At 36.9% G+C, this 21,652-nt stretch overlaps 1 protein-coding gene across 1 annotated transcript in view; it reads left to right on the top strand.

The window, feature by feature from the left end:
* LOC136842120 (neuronal growth regulator 1-like) overlaps positions 1-20,969 on the top strand; it is a 53,179-nt gene extending 32,210 nt beyond the window's left edge. Inside the window, exons 4-9 of the mRNA XM_067109489.1 lie at positions 1,226-1,303; positions 8,563-8,695; positions 10,366-10,437; positions 17,088-17,260; positions 19,279-19,408; positions 20,441-20,969. Of these exons, the coding sequence (XP_066965590.1) occupies positions 1,226-1,303; positions 8,563-8,695; positions 10,366-10,437; positions 17,088-17,260; positions 19,279-19,408; positions 20,441-20,778 (924 nt within the window). The 3' untranslated portion in view covers positions 20,779-20,969. The remainder of the gene's footprint in view (positions 1-1,225; positions 1,304-8,562; positions 8,696-10,365; positions 10,438-17,087; positions 17,261-19,278; positions 19,409-20,440) is intronic.
* The last annotated feature ends 683 nt before the right edge of the window (positions 20,970-21,652 follow it).

Genomic DNA, 21,652 nt, shown 5'->3' with positions numbered 1-21,652 from the left:
AAAACAGCCAAACCTTCTAAACGGAAATACATTCAAGGATTCGAAAACACCTTCATGGGAACATATTGTGACGTCCCTCGACAATTCAGGAACGGAGTTATCTTACCAATATCTAGCAAAATTTATTCGGCGAGAGAAAAGAGGTCATTAGTAAGGATTACTCGCAACTTACAGGTCTCCAGCATATTTACAGCCGTTTCTGGGAGGCCTCCATTAGCCCCGCAAGTACTAATTACCATAATGGCCGTATATTATCAGCGAAACTTTATGGCTGACAGCGAAACGGAGCTCGCCAGGCGCCGCCCGTGCATGTGCTGTGATGTGCGAGGTCGTACAAAAAGGCCCTATCGTTATTCATGGGTTAAAATACTGGGTTCGTGACCCGGCACACACAACTAGTACTGTTTTCGCATTGTTTTCATCATAACTATCCACCTCCGTTTGCGAGTCAGGCGACAAACACATTTGTTCTTTTTTTTATATTTTGGTTGTGAAATGTTAGGCGTTCTAGATTTGGGCGTTACGAGGTATTCATATGAATAGTTACGGTTGATTTGCGCTGCGCTGGCCGGTGAGAATTGCGCGATTTTTGTTATTTGCGAGTGAGAAATAATACCCAAAAATACCTGCTAGTTTGTTTGGATGGTGACGGACTGAAGTGGATCCAGTGAAGCTCTGTCTATCTATCTATCTATCTACTGAATACGGAAAACGGAAAATTGTTTTGAAAACTGAATGTTGTTATTTATCGACTGACTGCTCTTATGTAAATTTCTGAATAGATAAGATTCAGAAATTTGCATTAAGTTAAGTAGTCGATCGATAAAGGGCAACATTCAGTTTTCAAAACAATTTTTCGTTTCTGTATTCAGATAGATAGATAGACAGACAGATAGATAGATAGATAGATAGATAGATAGATAGATAGATAGATAGATAGACAGAGGTAAAGCATGTCGATATTCCGTAAATTTCTGATATATCTCACAGTCATAGAAACATCTAGATGGTAAGCATCGCAATGCCACAAGTATCATACGTGATGACAAATCATAGAGAGAGCTGAGATGCTTACAGTAACTTGTGAACGACACGAGCATTTCCGAGATAACCAAACCATCTTAAAAAATCATCAACCTTTAGCAGACGATAAAACATTTTAATATCGTGAAAAGTTTCTGGCACTTATCAACACCTGAATGAAAAGACTTCTCTCCTTTTCGAGGTGACGTGGCTGAGGAGACGAGATCTTCACATCCTCACGACGGGGCATCACACCTACTCAGCTGATGAGAGGTTCCAGGTGGGCAGAATACGCCTTTTGAATGAAGTTTTTATTCAAGGAACATTTCTTTTCATGTCTAAATTCTGTTCTGGGGTTCCAGGTAAGGTGATTTTATTTCTGAATTCTATGTAAGGAAATACCTTTCAATGTCTAAATTCTATTCCGACGTTCCAGGTAAGGAGGTGATTTTATTTCTGAATTCTAGGTAAAGAAATATCTCTTAATTTCGAAATTCTATCCTAAAGTTCCAGGTAAGGAGGTGATTTTATTTCTGAATTCTAGGTAAGGAAATACCTTTCAATGTCGAAACTCTATTCTGACGTTCCAGGTAAGGAGGTGATTTTATTTCTGAATTCTAGGTAAGGAAATACCTTTCAATGTCGAAATTCTATTCTGACGTTCCAGGTAAGGAGGTGATTTTATTTCTGAATTCTAGGTAAGGAAATACCTTTTAATGACGAAATTCTATTCTGGGGTTCCAGGTAAGGAGGTGATTTTATTTCTGAATTCTAGGTAAAGAAATATCTCTTAATGTCGAAATTCTATCCTAAAGTTCCGGGTAAGGAGATGATTTTATTTCTGAATTCTAGGTAAGGAAATACCTTTCAATGTCGAAATTCTATTCTGACGTTCCAGGTAAGGAGATGATTTTATTTCTGAATTCTAGGTAAGGAAATACCTTTCAATGTCGAAATTTTATTCTGGCGTTCCAGGTAAGGAGATGATTTTATTTCTGAATTCTAAGTAAGGAAATACCTTTCAATGTCGAAATTCTATTCTGACATTCCAGGTAAGGAGGTGATTTTATTTCTGAATTCTAGGTAAGGAAATACCTTTCAATGTCGAAATTCTATTCTGACTTTCCAGGTAAGGAGGTAATTTTATTTCTGAATTCTAGGTAAGGAAATACCTTTCAATGTCGAAATTCTATTCTGACGTCCCAGGTAAGGAGGTAATTTTATTTCTGAATTCTAGGTAAGGATATACCTTTCAATGTCGAAATTTTATTCTGACGTTCCAGGTAAGGAGATGATTTTATTTCTGAATTCTAGGTAAGGAAATACCTTTCAATGTCGAAATTTTATTCTGACGTTCCAGGTAAGGAGATGATTCTATTTCTGAATTATAGGTAAGGAAATACCTTTCAATGTCGAAATTCTATTCTGACGTTCCAGGTAAGGAGGTAATTTTATTTCTGAATTCTAGGTAAGGAAATACCTTTCAATGTCGAAATTCTATTCTGACGTTCCAGGTAAGGAGGTAATTTTATTTCTGAATTCTAGGTAAGGATATACCTTTCAATGTCGAAATTCTATTCTGACGTTCCAGGTAAGGAGATGATTTTATTTCTGAATTCTAGGTAAGGAAATACCTTTTAATGTCGAAATTCTATTCTGACGTTTCAGGTAAGGACACGATTTTTTGTACTGAAGTTTTTAGTTAAGGAAAAGCACCTCTTAACTTCCAAATTCTGAGGTTTCAGGTAAGGTATGTTAGTTTTTTGAAGTTCCAGGTAAGGAGAAACCTTTGTTAGTATTCGAAGTCTCTCTCTTGAAGTTTCCGGTAAGTTCCAGGAAAAAATTATTTTTGAAAGTTTCACGCAAAGAAATGCCTTTTGATAAAAGAAACTATTGAGATGGCTTTGTCTGTCCGCCCTCAGATCTTAAAAACTACCGAGGCTAGAGGGCTGCAAATTAGTATGTTGATCATCCACCCTCCAATCATCAAACATAACAAATTGCAGCCGTCTAGCCTCAATAGTTTTTATTTTATTTAAGGCTAAAGTTAACCATGATCGTGCGTCTGGCAAAGCTACAGGACAGGCTACCACCGGGGAGTGGCTGAAAGTGTCATGGGCCGCGGCTAAGAGTTCCATGGGTCGCGACTGAGAGTTTCATGGGCCATGGCTGAGAATATCATACAGCATTAAACGCTGTGCAGAAAACTCGAGTGCGCCGAAGAAACTTCAGCGCATTTTTTACTTGTTTTTCTAATTCTTAAGCTGCTTCATAAAGTTCCATGCATATGAAACCAATTTTTATTATTATTATTACTATTATTATTATTATTATTATTATTGTTATTCATCCCATAAAAGGGTAGGAAAGGGGAAAAGGAAAACATACCATTTTCCATGCTCGTCTTTCACCATGCCATTAAGGCCACGGCTATAGAGCCCTAATCCCAGTCGCTTTTCAGTCTCCTTCCTCCTCCAGATGCAGCTGCCACCTCCTGTTTATCAGACTCTTTGGTTATAAACGAACGAAAGCTAACTTTCCTAGCTTTTCCTCTCGGGTGAAAACTGCTTTTTCGTTTCCTTCTACTATCAGATATAAAAGCAGCCATTTCTTCTTCGGAATCTATCTATAATAATAAAATAAGAATGGATCTTGTTTGTCCTTCCCCGGGTGACAGAAGAGGAGACATGACACTGCCATCCACCCCTTTCAAACCGGCTTGTCCGCCCTGGTTGGGGCGGGATAGGTAGGGGAAACACCCACCCTCCTCCTGCAAACCTGTTTGTCCACTCCAGGTGGGGGCGGGGTAGGTAGGGGAACTGGTGCAAACCTGTTTGTCCGTTCCGGGTGGGGGCGGGGTAGGTAGGAAATTTGGAGGGTAGGTGAGATAGCACCGCGGGGTTCCATCGCGCGTAGCCCTCGCCGACACGCTCTTTACTAATAATTATATACTCTTTAGTATCAAAAAACCTAAAACGTTCTGTTCCTTACTGTTTTCTGTTTTCATAGTAAACCCATGGACATTCTCTCTTTACATAAATGTCCAACAAGTATGGGCCTTTTAAGACTCAATTCCCCAAGACAGACTCCATAATCATTTCTGTTTAAATTGTCCCACAGCCGAAGCTATGGAATCCAACAGCAAAAAGTATTTTCTTTTTACAGTGAGAATACCAGCAAGATGAACATGCTCTCATATCTATTAATTCATTTCAAAAAGAAGAGTGTTTGAACAGATCTCGAGGTCATTTAGAATGATGGAAGATGGAAACTGGAAAAAAAAATATTTATTTAAATCATTCAAATGAGTTGCGAAATCTGTATGGAATGTCGTATGTTTACATGTTGCAGAATGAAACACGTTAGGTCGAGGATGTGTATGTTTAAAGAAAAACAAATTACTAAAAAAGAAAATAATTTTTTACCTACACCAATTCATGGCCGTATTTCAAATGAAAAAGGTTCAGTCTGCAATATACTAATAACTGTTAAATTTGAAGGATAGTGCAATGGCTTTAATAAATCATTCATATTTCATATATACTGTATGTATATATATATATATATATATATATATATATATATATATATATATATGTATGTTTGTATGTATATAAACACACATGTATATACACAAATATATATGTATACATTGTGTATATATACATATATATTTATATATATACATATAACAACTTCATGCAAATATTGTTATACAAAAAGAAAATGCTTTCAAAGACAAAACGAACGAAAGGAGGCTTGTTTTTTTCACGAACACCAACGTCTGTGACCTTTGTACTTGTGACGCCAGATATTTCATAGTCAATCAGTTTAATAAAAGAAACAGTCCATGGTAAATGGATTCTGGAATGGTACGAGTTCCTAGTTTACTATTTTCTATTGGTATATTTACCTAAACAAAAGGACAGTCAGTAATTAAAGAGCATGACTGTAATAAAAGCAAGATAAATGAAATTGGCTGCAAAAAATGTAATGATACAAAATCAAGAAAAACTCGCGATTTTGTCAACATTCAACTGGAAAGTAAAAAATAAAAATAAAAACACGACTTTGTCAGCATTCCATCTGAGAGTCAAGAACTCATTTATTTGCCAACATTCAGTTAGAGAGTTAAAAAAATTCACATTATTACGATTATTCAGTTGGAGAGTTTAGAGAAACTCACGTCTTTGCCAACATTCATTTGGAGAGTTTAAAGAAACTCACGTCTTTGCCAACACTCATTTGAAGAGTTTAGAGAAACTCATGTCATTGCCAACATTCAGTTGGGGAGTTAAGAAAAACTCATGTCACTGCCAACATTCATTTGGAGAGTTAAGAAAAACTCACGTCTTCACAATCATCCAGTTGGAGAGTTTAGAGAAACCCACGTCTTCGTCAACATTCGACTGGATAGATAAGAAAAGCTCATGTCTTTGCCATCATCCAGTCGGAGAGTTTAGAGAAACCCACGTCTTCGTCAACATTCGACTGGATAGATAAGAAAAACTCATGTCTTTGCCATCATCCAGTCGGAGAGTTTAGAGAAACTCATGTCATTGCCAACATTCATTTGGAGAGTTAAGAAAAACCCAAGTCTTTGTCAATATTCTGTTGGAGAGTTAGGAAAAACTCATGTCTTTGCCAACATTCATTTGGTGAGTTAAGAAAAACTCACGTCTTTGTCAACATTCATTTGGAGAGTCAGGAAAAACTGTTGCCAACATTCATTTGGAGAGTCAGGAAAAACTCATGTTGCCAACATTCATTTGGAGAGTTAAGAAAAACTCACTTCTTTGCCAACAATCATTTGGAAAGTTAGGAAAAACTCATGTCTTTGCCAACATTCATTTGGAGATAGGAAAAACTCGTGTCTTTGCCAACATCCAGTTGGAGAGTTGAGAAAAAACTCACGTCTTTGTCAACATTCAGTCAGCGAGTTAGGAAAAACTCACGCCTTTGCCATCATCCAGCTGGAGAGTTGAGAAAAAACTCACGTCTTTGCCATCATCCAGTTGGAGAGTTGAGAAAAAACTCACGTCTTTGTCAACACTCAGTTAGGGAGTTAGGAAAAACTCAAGTCTTTGCCATCATCCAGTTGGAGAGTTTAGAAAAACTCACGTCTTTGTCAACATTCGACTGGACAGTTAAGACAATCTCACGTCTTTGCCAACATTCATTTGGAGAGTTAACAGACACTCGCGTCATTGCCAACATTCATTTGGAGAGTCATGAAAAACTCACGTCTTTGACGTCAACACTCGACTGGACAGTTAAGAAAAACTTAGGTGTTTATCGACTTTCAATTAGAGACTTAAGAAAACTCCTGTCTTTGTTAACATTCAATTGGAAAGTTGAGAAAAACACACGTCTTTGTCAACAATCAGCTGAGGAGTTCGCAGACCTTTCTTTGGGCACTGAACGACCCCTTCAAAAGGAAAGAAACTCTGTAAAATCCTTATGGGCGAACAAGCTTCGAAGGAGAGAGAGAGAGAGAGAGAGAGAGAGAGAGAGAGAGAGAGAGAGAGAGAGAGAGAGAGAGAGAGAGAGAGATGGAAGGAAAATGGTCCTCGAGACGAGTGGAGGGGATTATTTTTCATCCAAGGCTTAATTTCCTACGAACCACTTGCAGTAAAGGAAAAAGGAACTCTATGGGGTGTTACAACTTGAGAGCCACTTCCGTATTTTGTGTAATTAGCTTGTAGTTCCGCTTCTTAATTACAGGAGGAGTTTATAATTAGTACGACCAAAGCTTTTTCTTCAGGTGAACATTTTTGCTTGGTCAGTTATTGAGTTTTTAAGTTTCATTCAATGCAAATCAGATGCAAATCATTATTTTTGAGTCAAAGCAGACAGATCGGTTGAAACACACACACACACACATATATATATGCATATATATAAATATATATACATATATACATATATATATACATACATACATACATACTTATTATATATATATCACACATTACCACAGGTGAAAAATAAGACCGGTTTCGACTTTATTTCCTTCGTCAATGGCTTGGAAATAAAGTCGAAACCGGTCAGGACCTACACCCCGTCTCTTATTTTTCACCTGTGGTAATGTGTGATATATGAATCACATACAAAAGTGATAATAATCATTATATATATATATATATATATATATATATATATATATATATATATATATATATATATATATAAAATATATTTATAATGTAAATGTATACATATACATATATATATAATATATATGTATGTATATATGTATATGTATATATATATGCATATATATACATACATACAATCCTATCTTCACTTAAAGTTTTGAATTCTTATCAAAACGGCAAAATCTCTGAAAGCGTATGAGACCGTACAAAAAATTTCTAGTACTCAAGAAATAGAATTCATAAAATACTGCATGGCAAGCAAGCACAGCCAACGCGTAAATTCTCATCTCAATTCTACCATGCAGAGCATGGATGATCCTTTCGGGGGAGGTTTTCAGTGCGGTGGAAGACTGAGTGCATTAACTTTCTATCTGGGGCTTCTAGTTCTTTGGAAAATCATATAAGCACTGATGCATGAGTGCAAGAACTTTCTATTTGGAGTTTCAAGTTCTTTGGAAAATCATACAAGCACTGATGCATGAGTACAAGAACTTTCTATTTGGAGTTTCAAGTTCTTTGGAAAATCATACAAGCACTGATGCATGACTGCAAGAACTTTCTATTTGGAGTTTCAAGTTCTTTGGAAAATCATACAAGCACTGATGCATGAGTGCAAGAACTTTCTATTTGGAGTTTCTAATTCATAGGAAAATGATAAAAGGATTGATGCATGAGTGCAAGAACTTTCTATTTTGAGTTTCTAGCTCTTATGGAAAATTGTAAAAGAACAATGCATGAGCGCAAAAACTTTCTGAGTTTCTGTTTTTAGGAAAACTGTAAAAGAACTGATGCATGACTGCAAGAACTTTCTATTTTGAGTTTCTAGTTCTTAGGAAAATTGTAAAAGAACTGATGCATGAGTGGAAGAACTTTCTATTTGGAGTTTCTAGTTCTTGGGAAAACTGTTAAAAACTGATGCATGAGTGCAAGAACTTTCAATATGAAGTTTTTATTTCTTAGAGAAATTGTAAAAGAACTAAATCATGAGTGGAAGAACCTTCTACATGGACTCTCTATTTCTTAGAGAAAATGTAAAAGAACTGATGCATGAGTGTAATAACTTTCTATGTAGAGTTTCTAGTTCTTAGGAAAACTGTAAAAGAGCTGATGCATGAGTGCAAGAACTTTCTATGTGGAGTTTCTAGTTCTTATGAAATTGTAAAAGAACTGATGCATGAGTGCAAGAATTGTCTATTTGGAGTTTGTAGCTCTCAGAGAAATTATAAAAGAGCTGATGCATGAGTGCAAGAACTTTCTATTTGGCGTTTGTAGTTCATAGGAAATTTATAAAAGAACTGATGCATGAGTGCAAGAACCCTCTATTTTGAGCGTCTAATTCTTAGGGGAACTGGAAAAAATTTTATTTATTTTCCATTCCCAGGTAGTGCACGAAGAGGGAAGCGATTTGTGGACTCTGGTGGTGCAATATGCTCAGCTGAGGGACGCCGGTATCTACGAGTGCCAAGTGAACTCAGACCCAAAGATTTCCAGACCCGTGACCTTGAATGTTTACGGTGAGTCTCTCTCTCTCTCTCTCTCTCTCTCTCTCTCTCTCTCTCTCTCTCTCTCTCTCTTTCTCTTTGTGTTACGTAAGTTGTTATCAACCTTTTCCCTGTCCCTATGAATAGTTGCTGTTTCCTCTTCACAGTTTGAAAGCTTGCTATAACCCCCTCTCTCTCTCTCTCTCTCTCTCTCTCTCTCTCTCTCTCTCTCTCTCTCTCTCTCTCTCTCTCTCTCTCTCTCTCTCAGATAGAGTAAATTGCCATTAACCTTTTTCCCATCTTCCTCTGAAAGTCTGCTATAATCTCACTCTCTCAGGTAAATTGCTATCAGCCTTTTTTCCCTTCCACTCTGAAGGCTTGCTAATAATCTCTCTCTCTCTCTCTCTCTCTCTCTCTCTCTCTCTCTCTCTCTCTCTCATACATGACTTTTTACCTCCTCGCTCCCGTCTGTAATCATTCTCAGAACTACTTAGAGAACTACACTGAAGTCCCTTAAGCAATATGTTCGTCATATTACCTGTTTCACTTTGATGTTCTAACGCTCACCTCCTTGGTAATGAGGCTCTTTCAGTCCTACATTTTTTTCCCTTCACTCACGGTTCTTGGATAGGTAACCGACTGGGATCTCCAGACGGAAAACCCCTAGACTATTTCTAAGAAATAAACCACCCTAAACTATTCCTAAAATGCAAAAAATCTGAAACTATTCCTAGAAAAAAAAACTTAGACTATTCCTAGATAAAAAACTTAGACTATTCCTAGACAATAAAACTTAGACTATTCCTAGGCAATAAAACTTAGACTATTCCTAGACAATAAATACTAGATAAAAAACTTAGACTATTCCTAGACAAAAAGACTCAACTATTCCTAGACAATAAAACCTAGACTATTCATATATAAAAAACTTAGACTATTCCTAGGCAAAAAAAAAACTTAGACTATTCCTAGACAATAAAACTTAGACTATTCCTAGAAAAAAAAAATTTACATCATTCCTAGACCAAAACAGAACTTACTCTTCCTAGAAAAATACTAAAGATATTCCTAGACAATAAAACTTACTCTATTCCTAGACAAAAAAACCTACACTGTTAATTTTGCTAGGGTCATAGGGCTTGCAAACTCATCCCACAAAGATGGCTAACAATCTGAGCCACCCCTTCCGAGGGAGAAAAGGCGTGTATCTAAAATTCAGTGGTTCTCTATCTTTTTATAGTGATGGCACCCTAACTAATGTAATCATTGCCGTGGCACCCCTTCTTCACAATCCCACCATAACGCATGAATTAACTTCTTATTTAATGAATAAAATTATTATCCATACTCAAACCAAAATCATCACACCGTACATGCAGAAATATACTGTACAAACAAAGACCATATCAAAAGAATTAGATAAACATAATAAGAGTAGACACACTGATAATAACTACATGAAGACTTCTGCAAACTTTTCTTTTTTATAAATGTTCATTGTGATGATCTAGCTAAGACAAAATTCATGAGAATCTTGCGGCACCCCTAGGCACTGTCTGAGGCACCAGTTTGAGAATCACAGAGTTACTAAATAAAAGAAAAACTGCAAATACCAATTTGAGCACTTCTCCTTACCGGAGTTGTATTTAGTTTCTTCTAATGTGTCGAGGGAACAGAAATGATTGATTCTACGTCTTTTCCAGGGCCCTCCCAACCCATCAGCGTCAGCAAGACGAAAGTCTTCGTTGCCAATAATACAGCTTCTACCAAAGACGGTGAGGATTTCCCATTTTCTGTTTGTATCATCATCATTTGCACTTTATCATAAGCCATCAATGAAATTCATGATCATATATATATATATATGTATATATATATATGTATATATATATATATATATATATATATATATATATATATATATATATATATATATATATATATACATACTAAAATATAACATCATATATTTACATATACTGTATATATACATATATACATGTATATAATGTGCAATCAGCCATCCTCACCTGACATTCAACATGTTAATAGAGTGATTGATTGATTAGCTTCTATCAAAATGATTTCACAAACACTGAAAAGTCTTCTACGATAACCATACGGTATGCTTTTAATTGATCAAATGAATACTTGTGTACTTATAAAAAAGGCCATTCTTTATTATTATTATTACCATTATTATTATTTTCTTCTTCTTCTTCTTCTTCTTCTTAATCCAGATGAAAAACCAGCTTAAGAGAGAGAAAATAATGCAATTTATGAGAGACTGCCATGAAATCAGTGAATATATTTTCTTTCTGGTTTCACTCATAATATCAGAGAATTAGAATGCATTTTCATCTCTGTTCCATGAGGATAGTCGGAGAGCCTTTGCATACACTCTTTTTTCACTGTTTCATGCTGATTATCAGACCCTATAAAACTACTTTGTTCCCAGTTATGATTCAGATAATTAAAACGTGTTTTATTATCTTCTTATGGAGATTATTGGAGTTTGAAGATACCTCCTCAGTTTCAAATGAGATTATCGGAAAATCCGTAACCTCGCTTTTTTTTTATCATTTTCATTCAGAATTCTGCGAGATACTACGATAACGTTTTATCCCCATTCTCATGCAGATTATTAGAGATTCTGTGATGATACGTTCTTCCCTGTTTTCATTTAGATCGTGAGAAACTTTAAATTCATTTTCATCTTCTATGAGGCTAACCAATGAGCCTTTGAACACTTCTGAACGCAGTTAAATCCTCAATCTAGAAAACAACAAAAATTTATCTCAGCAACCTCTCGAACGTTTCCTCCTTCAATAGCTATGAACGTTTCCTTCTACAAGAGCTGTGACCGTTTCCTTCTACAAGACCCGTGAACGTTTCCTTCTACAAGAGCTGTGAACGTTTCCTTCTACAAGAGCTGATAACGTTTTCTTTCACAAGAGCTGTGAACGTTTCCTTCTACAAGAGCTGTGAACGTTTCCTTCTACAAGAGCTCTGGACGTTTCGTTCTGCAAAGGCTCTGGACGTTTCCTTCTACAAGAGCTGTGAAAGTTTCCTTCTACGAGAGTTGTTAACGTTTCCTTCTACAAGAGCTGTTAACGTTTCCTTCAACGAGAGCTGTTAACGTTTCCTTCTACAAGAGCTGTTAACGTTTCCTTCTACAAGAGCTCTGGACGTTTCGTTCTGCAAAGGCTCTGGACGTTTCCTTCTACAAGAGCTGTGAAAGTTTCCTTCTACGAGAGTTGTTAACGTTTCCTTCTACAAGAGCTGTTAACGTTTCCTTCAACGAGAGCTGTTAACGTTTCCTTCTACAAGAGCTGTTAACGTTTCCTTCAACGAGAGCTGTTAACGTTTCCTTCTACAAGAGCTGTTAACGTTTCCTTCAACAAGAGCTGTTAACGTTTCCTTCTACAAGAGCTCTGTAACATGGCAACGATGCACAAGCCACCACGGTCTGAAAGACCGGGAGATAAGACTCTCTGGAACGTTTCCCCCTCAGTTTTTCCTGGCGTTTCCAAAGAGTGTGGAGGGTGTCGTTCTGCCCTTCACCAACGGTCAAATCCTGCAGAAAAAGAGCCGCACTAAGCGGCCCTTCAAGAGATTTGTCGTTGATTCTGCGAGCACTGTTCTTCCATCCCCGAGCCTCGTGTATAAGGGACGAAAATGTTAACCACTAGCCGTGACGGATTGTTTGCTCGGACCAGATGCTAATTTATTTCGTGGTTACTGTCTCTTTCAGATGTTTTTATGTAATATTTTTTATCTCTCTCTCTCTCTCTCTCCCTCTTCCTGACTGACTGATTCATGAAGATGTTGACGAGATATATGGACACCTTAAGGTGACAATGAGAGAGAGAGAGAGAGAGAGAGAGAGAGAGAGAGAAGAGAGAGAGAGAGAGAGAGAGAGAGATTTTATATGCAAAACTAATGGTGTTTTATTATTGTTTCAAGTTGAACCAGTTTCCAAATGTAAAGAGAGAACGAGAGAGAGAGAGAGAGAGAGAGAACGAGAGAGAGAGAGAGAGAGTATATCTTAGTTTAACTTCAGACCACTGAGCTGATTAACAGCTCTTTAGGCTGGCAAGATTAGATTTATTTTACGTGGTTAAGAACCAATTAGATACCTAGCAAGGGACTGTTACAGCTTATTGTGGAATCCGAACGTTTTGTAGCAAGAGAATGAATTTCTTCAACAGAAATAAATTCCTCTAATTCTTCATTGGCCGGTCAGAGAATCGAACGCGGGGTCAGCAGAGTGCTAACGGAGAACGGTACCCACCCGTCCAATGAGATAGAGAGAGAGAGAAAGCAACAGGTAGTAATGTTTACAAGAAGAAAATATGATAATCCAATCTCCGAAATTCTAAATCATTAATAATCAATTTCAAGGCCGTTTCTCTGTTTCCTCTCGACCACGACGCTTCCCGATCGTCACTTATTTTAGGTCACCCATTCCCCTATTTCAGGTCACTCATTCACGAGCACTCACGCGGGCAATAACACGGGTAGGTAACACGCATTTGTGGCGCCATTAGCCGGAGTTATGGCGGGGCATAGCTCAGGTAATAAAAAAGTAAAAACGTTTCCTTCCGCCGCAAAGATAATTTAACGTTTTCTTCGAAATATCTTGCCAAGTTTATATGCGGGAGTTTCGGAAGAATGTCCCCGGAAAGATGGAATGGACCCACTTCAACTTTTTCCGGGCGTTCGGTATCTGGCCTCGTTCGAATGTCGCAGATGCTGTGATGTAGAGACAGTATTCCCTAAATTATTTCTACAAGTGTTACGTGATAAACAAGAAAAATGCGCCGTTAACGTTTCCTTCGGCGCAATCAGCTGTTAACCGCTTCCTAGCGTATAAGAGCAAGGCCACCGAAAACAGATCTAACTTTCGGTTCTCGGAGCTAATGCTGTATGAGCCACGGACAACGAAACTTTAACCAGACCGGGAGATAAGACTCAGGGGACCGTCTCCCCCCTCTGTTTTTTCCTGGCGTTCCAAGGGTATGGGGAGGGTGTGTGCTGCCTTATCACCAACGGTCAAACACTGCAGAAAAAGGACCGCACTGCAGCGGCCCTACAGAGATTTGTCTTGATTCTGCGAGCACTGTTCTTCCATCCCCGAGCCTCGTGTATGGGAGGGGACAGAAAATATTGCCACAGAATGACGGATTGCGAGATGCTCGGACCAGATGCTAATTTATTTCTTCTTTTACTGAAAATTAAAGATGTTTTTATGTAAAATTTTTATCTCTCTCTCTCTTTCTCTCTCTCCATCTTCCTGAATGAAATTATTCATTTAAGATGTTGATATGATACATGGACACCTTAAGTGACAATGAGAGAATTGGAGAGAGAGAGAGAGAGAGAGAGAGAGAGAGAGAGAGAGAGAGAGAGAGAGAGAGAGATTTTATATGCAAAAACTAATGGTGTTTTATTATTGTTTCCAAGTTGTGAACCAGTCGCCAAATGTAGCGAGAGAGAGAGAGAGAGAGAGAGAGAGAGAGAGAGAGAGAAGTATACCTTAGTTTAACCAGACCACTGAGCTGATTAACAGCTCTCCTAGGGCTGGTCCGAGAGTATCAGTTTTATTTGACGTGGCTAAGAACCAATTGTTACCTATCAAGGAACCTACAGCTTATTGTGGAATCCGAACCACATTGTAGCGAGAAATGAATTTCTATCACCAGAAATAAATTCCTCTAATTCTTCATTGGCCGGTCAGAGAATCGAACGCGGGGTCAGCAGAGTGCTAGCAGAGAACGGTACCCACCCGTCCAATGAGAAAGAGAGAGAGAGAGAGAGAGAGAGAGAGAGAGAGAGAGAGAAAGCAACAGGTAGTAATGTTTACAAGAAGAAAATATGATAGTCCAATCTCCGAAATTCTAAATCATTAATAATCCAATTTCCAGGCCGTTTCTCTGTCTCCTCTCATCGTCACCTATTTTAGGTCACCCATTCCCCTATTTCAGGTCACTCATTCACGAGCACTCACGCGGGCAATAACACTGGTAGGTAACACGCATTTGTTCTCGCCATTAGCCTAGATAAAGGGGCATCTCATTAATAAAAAAGTAAAAAGAAAACTTCCGCCGAAAAGATAATTTACTTCCGCGAATATCTTGCCAAGTTTATATGCTGGAGTTATCGGAATTTCCCGAAATATGGAATGGACCCAGGAATCAACTTTTTCCGGACGTTCGGTATCTGGCCTTTTCGTTCGAATGTCGCAGATGCTGTGGTGCAGAGACAGTATTCCCTAATATATTTCTACAAGTGTTACGTGGCTGTAGCTATAACAAGCTGACCGAAGAATATAATAAACAAGTAAAAAATGCGCCGAAGTTTCTTCGACGTAATCGAGTTTTCTGTACAGCATGGCAATAAAGAAAAGGCCACCGAAAAAGATCATCTTTCGGGACTCGTTAAATCAGTAACTGTATGAGCCACGGACCACGAAACATTAACCATGGCCCGGTGGTGATGCCTGGTCTATATCGTTGCCAGAAGCTTGATTATGCCTAACTTTAACCTTAAATAAAATAAAAAGAGAAGAGAGAGGACTAAAGAATTTGGGTGTTGATGATTGGAGGGTAGATGATCAACATACCAATTTGCAAGCCCTCTAGCCTCAAAAGAAGATCTGAGGGCGGACAGAAAATATTGCGGACAGAATAAAGTGCACGGAAGACAAAACTGGCAAATAGTCTTCTTTTACAGAAAATTAAAAACAGAACAGGATCTCTTGAATGTAAAGCAAAAATATTGCACTTACTTTTTGGTCCATCCACCACTAATAAATTATTGCGTTTAATAATTTGATATGCCAACTGGCCTCGTGTGTACCTTCAGAGAGAGAGAGAACCAGAGAAATTCCCTTAATGCACTCTCATTAAGTCCAAAAAGTATTGAACTCAGGAGAGAGAGAGAGAGAGAGAGAGAGAGATAAATCAGTCAAGAGAGAGAGAGAGAGGTAATAAACGTAAGATCATAAGTCTAAAAATATTCATACTCAAGTTTGAAGACGAGAGAGAGATAAACTGAGAGCAACATTTTAGAGAGTTTCAATTTTGATCTGATCATATAATTATGCAAATGTAGGATACATATTGTTACTGTTTTGATCAAGCCAGATTATCCCCGTGCCATAATCCTTCGACGGCCAGGATGCATTTTCAAATCACGAAGATTTATAACTCGAAAATACGAGAGGAATATAAGTTATGGCCCTGAGAGATTTCATCTTGAGAAGCTGCATCACCTTTTGTCCTTTAAATCATTTTCATTTCTATCAGAGGGGCTCGTAACGACGCCTCTTAGGACACCTCTTGCCACAATAGTTCGGTGAATCCTCTCACCAGGTTCCAAGCTTCGGAATTCTCACTCAGCTTCTGAGCTCTCATTTGTGACGGGTTAAGTTAAACCATTCTTTCTACTTGTTCTCCTTGGCCTGCCTAGATAAAGGCATCTAATTAAAAATACAAAGAATAAGGGAAAACATAAGAAAGAACAGAGATCCGAATCTGAACAAGTAGGTTCCTGGATTATCAAATTTTGATATTAACGAGAGTACCACAGGAATCAACTGAAGTAAGTGAAGTATTCTTGAAATTTTCGAAGTGTATTAAGTTACGTTTACAATCTTCTGAAATACTCATTATCTACACTCAACTTCCGGCATACTATCCCTATTCACACTCACATCTCTCAAGTTACCATCCTTGTCTGTAAGAACATCTTCCAATAAGAAAAAAATTGCGATTAAAAACCAGCTTTTCAGGAAAGGTGTGAAATCAGTAACTGGATTAAGAGTAGAATCATCTGCACATGGGTTGATGGCCAGGGGAAGGTCTTGAGAAGTCGCTGATGATAATGAGGAAACGGGAAGAGAAGAGAAGAGAAGGGAAAAGAAGAGCTGATGATAATGAGGAAACGAGAAGAGAAGAGAAAAGAACTGACCCCTGAACGGGAAATGATAGACAGAAACCAACAGGAAACCATCTGTCAAACTCACCAAGACACAAAGAATAGTCAAGAAATTCGTGACTTCATAAAAGTTGATTTCAGTACCCCTTCTGTCCCTAGCCCTCACATAACCTTTTACTTTACCTCCATTACCGCTCCGTTTCCTCCAGCTTGCTGTCCAACCACACAAATTCCCTCTTTTCACTCTCTTAAGCGCTGAATGGCTGAAAGCGTCAGGTGTCTGGTTACAGCCCGATTTTCATAAATCAGTCAAGAAACTCTTGGCCACTTCAAAACAACTATCAGGTTTAAAGACGAGATCTTTCATAAACTGGTGCAGCATTTTAAGGTTTCAATTTTGCATCTGCTTTATGTAATTATGCAAATGTACATACATGGCATACACGTTTTGTTTTAGGGATATCCTATTTGTTCGACTTTGCAGGTGACCTAAGAGTCCAGATCAAAGGTCCCCGAGAGATCTTCATGGAGGAAGGGTCATCTCTGACCCTGACCTGCCTCGTGACCTCTTTATACGGACCGTCGACCCTCATCTACTGGTATCACGACACCCAGCTCATGGACTACAATTCCCCCAGGGGTGGAATCAAGATGCAAGTAAGATAATTGGGGCTTAGTTATTTTTTTCATTATCCTAACTTTATCATATCAGAAGTTTTGTGAGATGAGGGGGTTTGCTTGACAGTTGAGTCTGGTGTTTTTTTTTTAGCTTTTCTGTACGAATAGGATAAGGTGTTTCTGACCCAATGTCAGATTTTTTTTGGAGAAGTTTCCTTTTTTTTTTGTGAATGGGAATTCTCAGAATTCAAGAAATATAATGAGTTATGTTTTATATATAATGGCATATATATAATCTTGGTTTATATATATATATAATATATATAAATTATATATATACATATAATATATATATATATATATAATATATTTATAATATATATATACATATATACATATATATATATATATATATATATATATATGTATATATACACAATATATACACATATATATATATATATATATATATATATAATATATATATATATATATATATATATATATATATATATATATATATATATATATATATATATATATATATATATATACATATACACATACATACATAACTTTATCAACCAGACATCTCGGTGAGGCTACCGGACATTCAGCCCGAAATGAAAAGAGGTCAGCATTATTACTGTACTAGCTGTTTCAACTCTTCCGGCCTACTTGTACAAACAAAACTCCCCCAAAAATATAAGCTTTTCCTTGATTCTTCATTCAGCATCACAAATGCCCGAATGAGTTTTTCGGAGAGCGTCTGCGCACGAAAAGGTCCCCAAATTCTACCGCCCCAGATAGATTCCCGGGACATTTGTTTTTCGCCAGTTTTTAAAATTAATTTCAGCTGTTTTTTTCCTCCATTTTTCTTTGGAGGAGGAAATAAAATGCAGGCTCATCAGGAGAGAGGAAAAATTCGTGTAGTCGATTCTGTTGGAGTAAAAATAAAAGGGAGGGGGTTTAGATATTTGCTTTTAACTGTGGCTGGTGATTTTATTTCTTTGAATAATGAATTGTAAGAGGTTGGAGGTACAGGATACATTTACGAAAAAAGGTTTCAAGTAAATAATAAACACACTACATGTATATATATACATATACTGTATATGGATATATATAATATATATATATATACATTATATATGTGCATGTATACATATATAATATATATATATATATATATGTATATATATATATATATATATATATATATATATATATGTATATATATATTATATATAATATCTACAGTATATATCAAAGGTACCAGCCCCTGATTGTCAATAAGGCTTTGTGATGAGATGATTAACTAAACGTCTATCTCAACGGCGAAGCGATTCTCCGCAGTTAGCTAACAACCAGGTATACAAGCCACTGCTTAGGTCAACACAAGCCCATCGGAACTGAAGGGAACTTTCCTAAACTATTCTAAGCTGTGAGATTTGACTGGACTTATGCTTAGTCTGTTAAAAAATCACCGTGACACTGTTGAACTAGACAACGGACCATGTACCAGGTAGTTAAGACAAATGTGGGGGTTCGCCAAAAGAGTGAAGAAACTCATCTGTTGGACTGCAGAAGGATAACACCTTCTGGTGACACAGTCGCATTGCATGTTGCAATCAGTGACCTTGATACGGAGGGCACTGCATCAAAAAGGTCCTTGTGGGTAGAGACCAGTAATGGAAAGAAAACAAGGTATATAACCCAAGGAAGCATAAAATATGCACATATATTTACATATAAAACATCACTCACTATGTATAACTGAGTCACGAAAATCTGGAACGTGATGAATATATAAATAAAGACAAAAATCCACGAAGGAAAGAGAAGCAATGGAGTGCTGCAAGGCCTTTCGACTTAAAGCACTCCATTGCTTCTCTTTCCTTCGTGAATATTATCTTTATCACTCATTATATTTCTTGAATTCTGGGAAACCTTAACAATAAGAAACTTCCCAAAGAAAAGACCTGAACGCATGTATTTGTCAGAATGGAGAAGCTGCAGAATCTCATGAAAGCCACAATTTCCTTCGCCCCCAACAGATGGATCGCGAGCGGGGCGAGACGACCAGCCGCCTGACGGTGAAGGACGTCAAGGTGGACGACTCGGGGATGTACTCCTGCGTCCCTTCGGGATCTCATCCTGCTACGGTTCGGGTGCATATTCACGAGGGTAGGTTGAAGCTCAAGGTCCTTGGTTTCGGCTCCTGTCGAAGGAAAACCGTCCTTCGTCGAGGTTCTTCAGTCATTTTCTCATTTTCATAGATTTTCTTGGTAACGGCAAAAATTTGCATGTGGATGTTTACTTGTTTGAATAATAATAATAATAATAATAACTATGGATACCTTGATCCATAGTTATTATTATTATTATTATTATTATTATTATTATTATTATTATTATTATTAATCAATCGAGATTACAGGTAATAATTTTGGTAAAAATATTTTCCATATTTACAAACACGCATACATATATTTACAATATAAATATTTATATATATGTACGTATATAAATTTTTATACACACATTATATATATATATATATATATATATATATATATATATATATATATATATATATATATATAAAACTGAATCCGGTTCAAATTGGACCTAATTTATAATGTGAGAAAATGTGAAACTCATACATATATATACAATATAAATATGTATACATATATGTACGTATATAAATTTGTATACACACACATATATATATATATAAAAAAATATTAAAATTAAAATATAATATATATATATATATATATATATATATATATATATATATATATATATATATATATATATATATATATATATAAAAAACTGAATCCAGTTCAAATTGGACCTAATTTATAATGTGAGAAAATGTGAAACTCCATCGCGGTCATACGGAGCGAGTCATATACCTATTGTTTACGAAACCCTCTCAGAGAGAGAGAGAGAGAGAGAGAGAGAGAGAGAGAGAGAGAGAGAGAGAGAGAGAGAGAGACGGATGAACACATAACCATCCCCCAACCAGTCCTTCAGAGGTTGTAAGACAGTGCAACAAAATTGTCTCCCATCTCGAGACAGACCCGTTTGGTAACATGACCTCTCCTAAGTACTTCTGCCGCGGGTAGTGGAAAAAGAAAAAAAATAACTAGTGAAAAAAACCCAGACATTTTCGTCAGAAATAACTTCCTTCCTTTTCCTCGGCAGGTGAGAACAAGGCAGCCGTCCAGCAAGGGGGCCTGGGAGAGTCCAGCGCTTCCAGCAGAGCGGTTCCAGTCCCTCTGTTGTGCCTCCTGTTTTGTGTTTATGTTTCAGCCCAGACTCTGAACTCGAGTCACTTTCAGTTCCAGCGTCACCTTCGTTCCTTTCTTTTCAATCTCTTTCGTATGGACAGCAGTCTTCTTCGCCCACTGGGACTCCTCTCCCCAGTCAGCGATTCTCAGAGTTTTATTTTGTACACCCGGCCGTTCGTGGAGTTACCTGGCACAGGTAGAAAAATTGTAATTAGTGTTCGTGATTCAGTGTTAGAGGCCTCGGCCGTCTGATGTTTGTCCGTCGCCCTCGTTTTTTCTATATTTTCTTAAGAATCTTGTCTGTCGTCAGATCTTGAACGACGTGTGCTGACGAACTCGATTTTTGTACTCACGCAGTTCTCTTGTACATATGTACATTATTTTGCTGATGACTGTCTCTTTGCCTGCCTATAAAAAAGCGTTGAATTGTTTGTGTTAATATTCATGGATATATATATATATATACATATACTGTATGTATATATATATATATATATATATATATATATATATATATATATATATATATGTATATATGTATATATATATATACATATAAATCTATAATACATATATGCATATATAAATATATATGCATATCTATGTGTATATATATATACATACATACATATATATATATACATAAATACACACACATATGTATATGTGTATTATTTAACTTATTTGAGTTATTTTCATATTCCACGAATAAATTATACGATCAAATGATAATATCTCTTTTCTTCTTCTCATTTTTAAAAATAAAATGTCGAATTTTTAGTTCGCTTCCAACTTCCCTCCCCACCCCCACCCCCGCAACCTACCTTCCCAGCAAATGCAGTATGGCTGAATGAAAAGACAGTGTTCAAAAATGAATGTTTTTATGTATAACGACAAATATTCCTGTACGTGGATGTATGCGTCAGTTTCAAAAAATATGTTTGAGCCTAAATACCACCGTCTCTCTACGAAGCTTATTTATGATAATGAAGTGAAGATAATTTTATATTCACGGCCCAAATCAATGTCATGTAGTCTTCTGTGTCCAGTTAATGATAACTTGGTAAAAAAAAAAACTTTTTTTTTGAGTCCTTTCTAACTTCTCTGTCATTGTCTTTTTTACGGC

This window comes from Macrobrachium rosenbergii, chromosome 9 (assembly GCF_040412425.1).
Source record: "Macrobrachium rosenbergii isolate ZJJX-2024 chromosome 9, ASM4041242v1, whole genome shotgun sequence".
Lineage (NCBI taxonomy): Eukaryota > Metazoa > Arthropoda > Malacostraca > Decapoda > Palaemonidae > Macrobrachium > Macrobrachium rosenbergii.
Note: the sequence above shows the minus strand (reverse complement) of the source record. Positions and strands in the feature narration are given on the sequence as shown.